This window comes from Peromyscus eremicus, chromosome 19, assembly GCF_949786415.1.
Source record: "Peromyscus eremicus chromosome 19, PerEre_H2_v1, whole genome shotgun sequence".
NCBI classification, from domain to species: domain Eukaryota; kingdom Metazoa; phylum Chordata; class Mammalia; order Rodentia; family Cricetidae; genus Peromyscus; species Peromyscus eremicus.
Window position 1 is genome coordinate 67,780,193 of NC_081435.1, and position 13,006 is coordinate 67,793,198.

General features: G+C 46.4%; 1 protein-coding gene across 1 annotated transcript in view; it reads right to left on the reverse strand.

Moving 5' to 3' along the window:
• Positions 1–13,006, reverse strand: part of Ctdp1 (CTD phosphatase subunit 1) — a 66,622-nt gene that overhangs the window by 17,319 nt on the left and 36,297 nt on the right. The window contains exon 11 of the mRNA XM_059246822.1: positions 10,760–10,922. Coding sequence (XP_059102805.1) covers positions 10,760–10,922 — 163 coding nt within the window. The remainder of the gene's footprint in view (positions 1–10,759; positions 10,923–13,006) is intronic.

Sequence of the window (13,006 nt, forward strand, 5' to 3'; positions counted from 1 at the left end):
CTCCAGCAGGAAGTAGTAATAGAAGCTACGCCCAAATTCCCAAATTATATGTAATTTTACTTTGTTAAGGTTAAAACCTTCCCTTTTGAAAAAAAAAAGGGGGGGGAGTGCTGTGGGATGGTCTGTATGTCAAGTGTGTTGCTGATTGGTCAGTAAATAAATCACTGATTGGCCAGTGGCAAGGCAGGAAGTATAAAGGAGGAGAATAAAGCTGGGAAGTGGAAGGCTGAGTCAGAGACACTGCCAGCCGCCACAATGACAAACAGCATGTGAAGATGCCAGTAAGCCACGAGGCAAGGTATAGATTTATAGAAATGGATTAATTTAAGCTGTAAGAACTGTTAGCAAGAAGCCTGCCACGGCCATACAGTTTGTAACCAATATAAGTCTCTGTGTTTACTTGGTTGGGTCTGAGCGCCGAGGGACTGGCAGGTGAGAGAGATTTGTCCTGACTGTGGGCCAGGCAGGAAAACTCTAGCTACAAATGGCGCCCAATCTGGTGCAGAACCAATGCAAAGAAGAAAGCCAAGAGGTCAGAGCTAAGAGCTAAAACCTTACCCTTCCTCCTGCGGTGGTCCTACCTCTCCGAACCAGAGCTACCCCTGTGTTAAAGTCTTTATATAGAGTTCCTGTTCTGCCTTCTCATTGGTTGTAAACCCAACCACATGACCGCCTCATCACGGCCTGTCTGTATAGACCTCCAGGTTTTCTATGATTGGTAATGAGATTAAAGGCATGTGTATCCAATACTGGCTGTATCCCTGAACACACAGAGACTTACCTAGCTCTGTCTACCAAGTGCTGGGATTATAAGCGTATGACACCACTGCCCTGCTTTCCTATGGCTTGCTAATAGCTCTGACCTCTTGGCTTTCTTCTTTGCATTGGTTCTGTGTTTCTTATTTAATAAGAAGGTTGGTTACATCTACAAGGTGAAATGTATTTTAGGGGATGATGTCAACTGAGAAGCTATTTTTATGAACAGAAAACACTTGGAAGGCCAAAGAGAAACTTTAATGACATGTGAAAACCCTGAACTTGGAAAACAAACTGAGGCGTTCTGAAACGGCTCAAGAGGATTTAAAACTCACACAGACGCTGGCTGTAGGCAGCACATATGCTCTGCAAACGACTTATGCAAATGACTCCACAACCCCCCAGAAAGTTCTTTACACCAGGGAGATGAACACAAAAGACAACCACAAACTCTTCTCAAACATAGATTTTCACATGCAATGAACCTTATCTCAGTGAAACTCCAGTGACCAACACTTTGAGGAAAAAACAAAGGGCCAGAGAGACAGGACCATTCTTCCAAACACTTTACTAAAAAAAAAAAAAAAAAAAAAAATCAAAATCAAGTACTTAATACCTGTTCAGGAAGTTGTTTTTTTTTGTTTTGTTTTGTTTTGTTTTGTTTTGTTTTTCGAGACAGGGTTTCTCTGTGTAGCTTTGCGCCTCTCCTGGAACTCACTTTGTAGACCAGGATGGCCTCGAACTCACAGAGATTCGCCTGGCTCTGCCTCTTGAGTGCTGGGATTAAAGGCGTGAGCCACCACCGCCCAGCAGGAAGTTTTTGATCACCATCAAAGAACATTCTGTGTAGGATACATTGTTACCAAATGGCTCAATGACCTCTACTGACTAAATAGATTACAAGAAGGATGTGTTCTTAAGGACTGGTTAACTGGGACCATCGTCTAAGATCCAGTCACAAGCTGACACGAGGTAGAAATGACTGCTGTTCAATAACAGAGTATTCCCAAATACCTTTCCATGTCTGCTGTGCTCTGTGAAACTAATCCTCAGATGTATGAGCATGCAGTGCATGGTCACAGTCCAGGCTGTCTTTTCAGTTTCGCGGACAGATAGCGATTCAGCATGAATTACTGTTACACAGTTGATCTTAGGCTAAACGGTAAGAGTGATTAATTACTGTTATAAAGAGAATGGGAGCAGAGAGACAAGTGCTGAATTCAGTGGAAAAACAAACCCACTCTAACAAGGGTAGTTTTTAGGTTATGGTGCCAAACACGGAATCAGGAGATAATTCTTCCACTGTGTAAGGAAAGCACCCCCACTCAGCTCCCACCTAGCAAGTACTCATCATGCCCTCAGAGGTTCCTGAAGCAGGAGGCGACCGTCTTCAAAGACAGCGAGGTGGGACTGAAGGTGGCCACTCAGCCAAGGAGGACCCCGAGCAACGGGAGGGATCTCCGCTCTCTCCACAGCCGGTGAGGCACCTGCCCCGCTTCTTTCAAGGCCTGACCTTCCTCAGCAACAGCTTTCTAAGACAGACAGGCAAGCAGGAGATGTGATGGTCCACTGTCCCTGCTTCCTCATCACAATACGAAACCATCTGTTCAGGTGCTAGCGCTCTTGGGTTCTTTTTTAAAGGTAGTATTTATTAATCAGCTGAGGATAAACAGAATGTCCACAATAGTAACTTGCTTCCTAAAATGGAAAGATGAAAGACATGGGAAACACAGAATTCTCTAGCACTGATTTTTTTTCTTAAAACATTGCTCTGGTCCAAAAAAAAAAAAAAAAAAAAAAAAAAGGCGGATCTCTGTGAGTTCGAGGCCAGCCTGGGCTACCAAGTGAGTTCCAGGTAAGACGCAAAGCTACACAGAGAAACCCTGTCTCGAAAAAACAACAAAACAAAACAAAACAAAAAAACATTGCTCTGGGAAGCCTACAACTTGCACAAGCCAGAGAGTTTCCTGGTTTTCATGGCTGACCAAACACATTCCGCCCAAGGCAGTATACAATAGATAGGGCCACCAGACAGAAGACATGGAGCACCTCTCCTCCAGTCACAGGACACAATCACCAAGCGGCAATAAGAAGTCTGGAATAATACACCAAAGTTCAGCCACTGTGAAAACAAGCATTTAAAACTGGGCAAAGAACTACCAACTTTTCCTGGTATCTAAGAGCACTTGGGCCAATTCCTAGTTCTACTCTCCACAGAGCCTTCACAGCAGGTTAAGCAGAGGACTGCACAAACCTAGCTGGTGACCACCTGACAGAGGCCCACCCCCACACAGACACACCTTCCCATGGTCTCTCCGACCCAAACGAAAGCACCAGGAAAGTCTGGACTTGACACTGACACAGTATGGATTTAACCCATCCACCTCCACACCTGGCCAAGCCAATTTGCACCAGGAGGCTGCTATCTACCTCCTCCTCAGTTCAGACACTCTCGGCCATCATTTCTTCAGGAACATTCCTGCTCCAGCCCGTCCTCCTTCAGATTCAGACCATCATTGCCATCATTGGCACTCCCAGGGTCCCCCCCACCATTCCTGAGTGCTCTTCAAGGTAAAACACTCCTGAGATTCTGTGTTGAAGGGTCTGTGACAGTTCTCAGGACATTACCCCTGCCCACTGTGGTTCCACTATGGTTTAGTGGCTCTGCCACACTTCCTGTACATGTCATTTCTGAAACTGGTTCTTCTGTGTAGTTTCTAATTCTTCAGTAACTTTAGGATGGCTTACCTTCCACTGGCCACATTAGGCTGCATCAAAGTTTCCGTCTGATCACTTCACTGTTACAGTCCTGCTTTTCACTGTATCACACTGACTTGGCAGAGGAAATTTGTGTTGCTCTCTGTGGACAGGCTCCAAAGTGAATCTAAGAGGCTCTGAAATGCTACCTACTGTTGAGGTAGATGCTGAGATGATCACTTCTATCCTCAGTCAGTTCTAATGGCACTGGCCCACGCCTGTGTTTTCGGATGAGCCGGAGACTGGCTGGTATGGCCTCATAATCTACATAGGAGGGGATTCCTTCCCCAGGTCTTCCTTAGAGATTACCCTCAGTCCCCACTCTGCAGTGGGTAGCGGTAGGTAGTACTTTGGGACTAGAGCTGCTTTTGGTGGTAAGTCATGGGTTCTCGAACCACAGGGGCCAGTTTTGATGAGAGCTCTGTCATTTCACTGGCGCCAGCAGATGCTGAAAGGGCACACAAAAGCCTTGGTATGCTTGCCCTCACTCTGAAGCCAGTCCCCTCTCCTACCTTCAAGCCTGGGTAGGACTCCTGCACAGCTCTGCTCAGCTCTGCACAGACATGTTCATCACTTAAGGACTGTCTGTACAGACTGGGGATCCCTCCTTTCAGACCGGCAGTCCTCAGGTCCATCAAAATAGAAAAGACGTCAAATGCCATTGCTTCATGACACAAATCCTTGCTGTGGCTTGGACAAAGCAGGATGGACTGCACTGGAAGACAATTGTCTGTCCGTCCTACCAACTCTGCCTTTCCTCTGGCTCAGTGCTCCTGGCATGGGGTATGGTATGACCTCACACCTCCCAGTACATACTTGAGTTTCCAAGCAGAACTTCTTACCTGCTCCCACCCTCATGTACTAATGATGGGATCCCATACAGTGCCCTGAGAGAACCAGAGAACATGACTTTTAAAAAATGACCGCACAGTAGAGCAGTTTAATTTGCACAAAGGATTTTGAAGGCACTATTAGCAATGCTGACTACATACAAGCATGTGGGCCTGAATCCATGCCCTGTCCCCATGGGCTTTCCCAGCTCCAGAAGCAAACTCAACTTGTCCTAACACTTGCAGGGCAGTGGAAAGGTACCTGTGTCTCCCAGAAAGGAATAACTGCCAGAGACAATTTACCTCCAGCAAAGAACATGTCTTAGGCAACCTGCCTGTGAACATGGCACCCAGTAGGAGTGAGAAAAGCAATTATGTGCAGCGGCCTCAGCCCCAAACTGGGCACAGCTGTGAGACACCAAAGGGAGAAAGTGGTGATGAACAGATCTTGTTGTGCCCTCCACTGCCAGGCTTCCCGGGTACAGGGCACCTAGATGGAAACTGTACAGAGAAGACCAGCTTGCAGGCTCTGGGGTGGGGTCTCTGTAGGTCCCAGCAGTCACTACCTTAACTTAGCTCACACCAAACAGACTTTGAACTAACCAGGTAATACGAACATGCCTCAGAATTTCCATTTTCTTCAACCACCTTTAATTCATATAAGCATGAACCAAGCATACAACCATTAAGCTTGTATGCATCCTAAACAAGTATATACATGTTCAGCAGAAACAAAACCTCTGAGACCAGCAATATGGCTCAGCTGGTAAAGGCATTTGCTGTCAAGCCTGAGGACCTGAGCTCCACCCTCTGGGCCCACATAGTAGAGAGAACCAACTCCTGCAAGCTCTCCTCTGATCTTCGACATGCATGCTGTGCCATGTGCAACCCCACCCCACCCCCCCACCCCTTCCGGCCCCAGTAAGTGATAAAACAAAACAACCTTCAAACTATAATCCTGGGCTGCATCTGCCTACGCTACAGGGTGGAAACTGCCAGCTCCTAATCCCAAGGGTGGGGATCCTGTCCACCAGGTCAGAGAGAATGGCCATGGCTGGTTCTGCTCAAATGAGGAACAGGATGTGTTTCACTGTTGAGATGGGTTTCTTCTCTCCAGCATGGGCTAAGGAGGCTGAGGCCACAGAGTTGTGCCCAGACTGTTCTCACTTCTCCTCCTGACAATGAATAAATTAGGGCCAGAGTGTAAATTCTGACCATGGGCTGGACAGACTGAGGTTGTCTCTGCAAAATAAGCCTGTGCAAAATAAGCACCCAAGCTGTCAAATTCATGTTGTTGTCAAAGAACTGAGAAGTCCCTTTGTCATAATTGTTTTGAATAATGTAATGCACATTAGACGTGCTATCTAAGTTCACTGAGAAGCTGGCTCAGACCTAAGCATGTTTGTCTCCAAGTGTCCTCCAAGATTTCCTAGCTACAGAAGAGCTAGCCCACTTCAACTCTGTAACACGGAGGGAAGAGAACAGTTCAAGAGTTAAAACACCATGTCCTTGAGAACAGCTAGAGGCGACCCATTTCTAACAGATGTTATCACCATTTATCCTATGGTATAAAAGTGCCTACAGCGGGCCTGGGAAACTGGAAGTTCAGCCATGGGAAGCTCTCCCATAGAGAAGCCCAATCGAGGACTCTAGCTGACTGCTTCAGCTGACCTGCTCATTGCTGATGGATGATGGGAACTGCCTGGTTTGATGACTGGGGACCAGGACCTCTGCCCGGCTGCCTCTGGGGCCTCCCCAGTGATTTCTGTAAGCCCCTGCTTAGTGAGGTTACCTTTTGTTTGCTCTCTCAACTGGATTACTCCAGTCACCTCTGCTAGACGGTTATCTATCAATGCTCTCTGTTTGCTCCGAGATATTTATTTTTCTTCTTTTACTGCTGTGTATGTAATTAATTCACCCATTCAAAACCAGAAGTATGGCTATCAAAGATCATTCTCTGTACTGTACAGAACAAGTAACTATTAGAGCAGTTTACTAGTGTTAAGGCCTGGACAGTTTAGTTAACCTAGTTACCTACCCATGTTATTAGTGGTGGAGCAGCCCACATCCTCCAAACCCACTTGTTCCTACATAGAAAGCCAGCCTGCAGGACTCCCTATATTGTCAACAATCTTTGGCTTCTCCACGTGTCTAGAAATATACACAGGATTACAAAGCAGCGAAGACAATGTTGCAGCTTTTTATGAACTCTGCATGTTTCTGCTGTACCTTTCATGGCCCACCCCAAACTCCCATTTGCTTTCTAGGCAATGAGGAACTACTCTGTGGTTCTGGGCAGAGAATGGCACCACCAGCACTGTGCTGGAGCACTGGCTTTCCCTGCCCACAGAGCTCCAGCAGGCATTTGGGCTCAGGGCAGCAAGCCATCCAAAGCTCTGTGAAGCAAGTCAGAAATGAGGGGGCGACAAGGGTGGGCCCTCACTCACCAGCTCAGGGGACAAATGTGGTGGGAAGAAGGGGAAGTCTGCTTATTTCTGAGTCTCTCTCCCTTCACAGGTACTGTGACCCCACCACAAGGCACCAAGCTTCAGCACTCTCTATGGCTCTCTCAATCTTGCATCTTTCATGCTTTCAAAACCAGCACCATGTGGACGATGCTCAGATATTGCCAAGTTCTGCTGGAAGCTCAAGATGTAGCCTGGCCGCCTTGGCAGCTTCTGTGTGCTGACTTTGAGGAAACACGTTCCTATTGTCCCAGTGAGGCATGGAAGGTTTCACCTCAGTGGTGCTGAGCTCTTGGACAATCACAGCCATTTCTCAGCCCCAGGCACATACATTCTTAGCAAAAATATCCACAAATAGCCTCACCTGAGTTAAGGACAAAAATTCTGGTTCCCCTCTGAAACATTTCTGCACTGTCTGCATTATTCTTAGCAATCTTATCTTCCAACTCCTACCAGAAAGGCCCATTAAGCTCTAAGCACTCAAAAGCTTTTCTGGCCCAAAGTTCCGAAATCCTCCACAATCCTCCAATAAAAGAGTCCAAGGCCCATGGTCAAGTTCATGGCAGCCAACAAACCCACTTCTCTAGTAACAATTTCTGTTCTATTTTCTTTCTGTTGCTATGATAAAAACACCCTGACCAAAGCAACGTAAGGGAGCGAGAGGGTTTGTTTGGCTTACAATTCAGGTCAGTCCATGACTGAGGAAGTCACGGTGGCAGAAGGTGAAGTAGCCAGCCACGTGACATCCAGTAAAAGGCGCAGAAACAAGTGCACCGCGCTGCCTGCTTGCCTGCGCCACCCTCAGCCAACTCTCTTCACTCCCACAGTTCAAGGGCCAGTCCATAAAATGGTGCTGCCCACATTCAGGGTCCCTCTGCAGACACGCCCACAGGCCAACCTGAACCACGTCATTTCACTTCCGGGTGATTCTGGGTTGTGCCCAGTTGTCAGTTAACACTTACTAGCAGAGTTATATATATGACGTACATTTTGTACCCTGCCACTACACACAATACTGGTGAATGCCTCCTGAAATCTCCCAGCTCAGACTTGAGACGGAACTGCACTCTTGTTGCTGTACATACAAACTTTTCTGCTCTTACACAAAGAACTGTTTACAGAAAACCAAGAATAGTCTTCTATCATGAGGAAACATAAATATGAAACTAGTGTATCTTTCAATTATATTGTATTAGAGTGTTGATTTTTAAACGTGATGTTTGAGTTGTTCACTTGAATTTCATTTAAAAAAAAAAAGTCATCAGAAGAACTTTGGTTTGGGATTAGCATGTAATTTCCCAAAAATTTTTGAAATGGCCCTAAGCATATTACTTCTATTTTACATGATGTTTTTTTTTTTCCTTTGTGTGTGTGTTTGGTAAATAGTATTCTCAGAATTGATGACTGAAAAATCAAAAATATCACTAATTTGAAAAATGTTGAAGATGCTCCATATTTTGCAGTGGTGGGGCTACCGTTCGGTTGGGAAAGTGTTTGCTATGCAAGTACAAGGAAGGACCTGAAGATCTGAATGAAATTCCCTCCAACTTAACAAAAAAGCCAGGCATATGGTAAACCCACTGGGCTTGCTGGCCAGTCAGCCTAGCCTAGTTGGTGAGAGACCTTGCCGTAAAATCAAGGTGGACAGTATCTTAGGGACAATGTCCAAGGTTATCCTCTGGCCTCCACACACATGGAGTATTTGTGAACACTCTTCAAATAAGCCTATTCAGCTTATTAGTATACAAGTTTGCTTTCATCTTTAGTAAATGACAAGATTCTATGTATATCAAAGAATTATTTTAAAATAAAATTTTTCATGATGTACCACAAGTAAATGTTTGATCTGTATACCTATTTTATAAACTAGGTTAAATTTCTCAGGTAAAAAAACCCTGCTCCAACTCACCCAAGGAAGCACCCCAGATAGCCACAGGGAAGGATGTGAGTGTGTGTTTCTGTCAGAGAGAGCCCCAAGTTCCAAAACACTGCCCCCTGCCCTGTAAGTTCTGCTCTGGTCCTTGTGTCTATGGTTTCACTGGGGACAGGGTCTTTGTAGATGTGCTAGGTTAAGATGAGGTCACCTGGATCAGGGTGGTCCTAGATCGACCACTGACTGTTCAAAGGACAGACCCCCGACATAGAGGAGAGTTAAACCTAAGCACCTATGTGGCATATCAACACTAAATGGATGTGGACTGTTCAGGCAGATCCTAGTGGCCAGAGGCATGTGAGAATAGCCTGGTGCTTACATCTTGTGAGACTACCTGCCCTCTTCCTCCCCCTCGAGACTGGAAAAAGAGTTCATGGTGATCTGGGGCCCATGGCACTCAGAAGGCAGGAATATTTTCCTTATGCCTAAGTGTAGGGAAACCTGGCTGCCATCTCTGTCGGAGGACGGGGAGGTCTACTCCTCTGGCCCAGGACCCAGGACTGACAAAGTCGTGCAGGTACCGAGGGCTGTGAAGCCTCTAGTTTTCTCCCCTCACCTGAGCAAGCGCCCATGCACGTGAAGGCAGAGGGCCAGCCCCTCCTCCTTAGGAGCATGCTTCTGAGGAATGGAGGCTGGGGGTTAAGGCTGGCTTTTATGGTTGAAAGAGCAAGATTTTGGAGTAAGTCAAAGTTGCTGTTTCATATGATAATTTGAGGTCTTTTGACATCAGATGAATAAAAGCCTAGTGTGAAAAAAAAATGTAAAAAAAAAAAGCCTAGTGTGGCCAAGTTGTGTCAAACTGGACAAGGGAAGCCCTCTGTGACAGACCAGGAAGTCAGAAGGGAAACAGCACATGACAGCCACACAGGATGGAGAGCCAACTACGCTTGTGGGCACTGTTCTAGATAACAGTCAGCTGACCTTGAGGACAAGGAAGCAGTGGCCAAGAGAAACCTTTTCATGAAATGAAACAGTTAATGTTCAAAAAAACACAGAAATAGTAAAGAGCTCAGAAAGCAAGGTATCGACCGAGAGAAAATCTGAGTTACTGATGGGATTCCACCCTGAAAATAATGTTTGCATTTTCTTGCTTTTGCTAAAAATAAGTGAAAGCCATGCTTTCTTCCTTAGCACTCTCTGCTGCACGATCAACGGAAACAGGACATTCCTGTCCCCACAGCACAGCATGCCAGGTGGACTGTGCCCAACCGTGGCTGCAGGGAAAGGGTAGACTAGACAGCTTGGTCACTGGACCCGAGGCTCACGTCTTCCAGTGGTCCTCTGAAAGCAGTCTGCAGGGCAGTGACACTCTAGACCACACGACCAAAGCCCAGGAGCAAAGGCTCCTGGGAGCCCAGAGGAAGATGTATGGCCAAGGGACACAGGGCTATCCAGGGCTGAGCCAGGGCTGTGTAAGAACATGTGTCTAGAATACAGACTACTGACCCAGGAGCCAGTTTTGCGTTAGTTCTAAATGATATGCACCCTGTGTTTAGGGTGTAATCAAAACATCTGTAGTCCAGGTATTCAATTCCCCAAACAGAGCATCGGAAAAAGCTAACCACTAGTGTACCTAAAACTATTTAGTGGTGTAGAAATGACAGAAGAAACTGGTGTTAATGTGTCTGAATTCATGTATTTAAAATCTATGTTCTATTGAATGCAAACTAATTCACATTTTCTCATCCTGAATCTCATCGACTTTCTGTCTGGACTGTTCCCTTAGCAGGGTATCCTGAAAAGCACTTGTGTCTCCTGTACCACAAAATGCAGAAGCACCCACGTTATGACAATGTAGAATGTCTGCAGACACGATCATGAAGCTCTGGGAGTCGGGGCTCAAGTGTTCTTGTTGCCAAACACACGAGTACATCCTTTCATATGGTTACAAATCCCTTAAAGGGGAAAACAGGCGCTGGCTCACAGCACCTGTATCTATTCTGCATGAGACCCCACTGAATCGGTGATGTGCTGGTCACACCAGCCTCCAGGACCTGGGACCTGCACCACATTCTCACCTCTTTGTCCATACTCTCTAAGTCCTCCTTACAGAGAGTGTACAGCGGCATTGTCTCTGACATACTGGGTTGTCGCTTTCTTCTAGCAGGGCCAGGCTGCTCTCCATCTTGAGCTTCTGGCAACTCTTCACCAAACATCTGCTGCTGATGTGGCTGAACAGCTCTGAAAGGAATTTTACAGTCCCGCGTGAGGAAAGCAGTTCCATAGCACCTTCCCAGCTCTGCAGCAGACACCTGAATCCTGGACTGGGTGACACGCGTGGAGAACACTTGGAGGAAAAGATAAGGAGCTCTGTCCACCGTGTCCATTTGCTATCTCTGTTGTTCAGCTCACACTCACCTCTTTCACACCCTGTTCACAGGGTATCACCTGACTTGACTTGAGCACAAAACTTAAAGACCAATGGCTTGCTAGAAATCACCAGAAAATGTCATTTACCCTCGAATAAAGTCACAGAATCACAAGACAAAAGAAACCAAAGTGACATTTACATTCTATTCAGAGCACAGAACAGTACCCAAACAGGATAGTGAATTAAGAGATGGCTATCAACGGAGTAGAATAAATCTGCTTACAAAGGACAGGGAAGAAACATTAGATTCCTTGTGCACAGGCTCAGTAAGTACTACAGTAACCAATCAGCTGCAAGGACCAAGTCCAAGCCTCAAAGACACTTCCTACCTGTGACCCCAACAAGCCAACATAAACTGGTATTCTCACTGGCAAAAACTGCAGCTCTGTGCAAACAGTGTCTGTGTGCAATGTGCATCTAGGTGTGCCAAACCTCACTGAATATATTCTATGCATGTTTAAGTTTGTGCCAAAATTTAGAGCATGCCAGGCACAGTGGCTCACATGCACATTCTAGGGCTTGAAAGGCTGAAGCAGGAAAACTGCTGTGAGTCTGAGGCCAGCCTGTGCTAGAGAGTAAGACAGTCATCTCTCTAACAGGTCCTTCCCCAGGTAAGGGAGTGAGACGAGAAGAAGAGTATCCCTGTCCACTGGGTCCCAGGCTGGCCCTCACGGACATGTAGATAAGGTGACAAGACCTTACTACATGAAGAAAAATGTGGGACCCGGCAAGATGGCACAGGTGGTAGAGGTCCTTGCAGCCAAGCCTGACCACTTGAATTGGACCCCTGGGACCACAAGGTGGACAGAGAGAACCGATTCTTACAAGTCCTCTGACCTCTACAAGGATGCCATGGCATATACATTCCCACACAAATACATGCATGTAAATATGCACACAAACATAAAGATTAAAATGTAATAAAAAGAATAACAGGGCATTAACTCAAAGTTCACAAATTAAAAAGTAATTGTATTAGGCTAACCAAATATCTAATGAGGGCAAAAGATTTTCTACCTAGAAATTTAAAAAGTGTAATCTCTGCTTTTCCAAAAGTCAAGACTCCATGTTCATATCCCTGGCAAAATTCAGTTTGATCACAGTCAAACAGCTCAACAGAAAGTATGATCAGCGTGTGTGTGGCCACGGCCCAATACTGCCTTTATGAGACAGATGAGGTGACTCTTAAAACAACAAAACACCACTATTAGTATTGATGTATGTGCTACAGTAACCACTCCTGAATTTGGGGATGAGGCAAGCACACTCTCCCTTGCTGTCCTGGTTGCATGGAACAGACAGCTGAGTTACCTTTATGCAGCACTCGTCAGTCTTGAACCTCCATGGACACTGCAGGAAAGCTACATGGCAACCTCAGGTAAGCACCTGTTTTCAGCCCTCTGTACCAGAGTTTTTGCTATCATACGCAAGCCTTGGCAAGCTTTACATGACTCTAAAACAATTTCCGCCTAGACTAAAGGGACACCACTTCCCCTGGGGGCCTACCAGAGACTTGCCTTTGACTGGCCCCAAGGGCAATGCTGTGAGTACCATGCAAACCCTGTCCTCCAGCTCTCTCTATGGGACAGGCTGATTGGCTCACTTGGTGAGCTAGATGGGCAATGCCCTGCTGTGGTCCTCTCCTGGTTCTGCAGCACTGGCTTCTCCTACATCTTTCTTCCTTACTCTTGGTGGAGCGGGCTAAGTGGTGAGATGAAGGAAGCAGCGACAGCAGAGCACAGTCGGAGAGAGGCAGCGAGGGGCAGTGACAGCTGAACAGTCGGCACACAGCTGTCAAAGGGCCAGGGTTGGTAGCTGAAGAGCTCAGAACAGCCGGAACAAGAACAAGAGGAGAAGCGAGGATGCCCAATGGCAGACTAGAACCCATGGACCT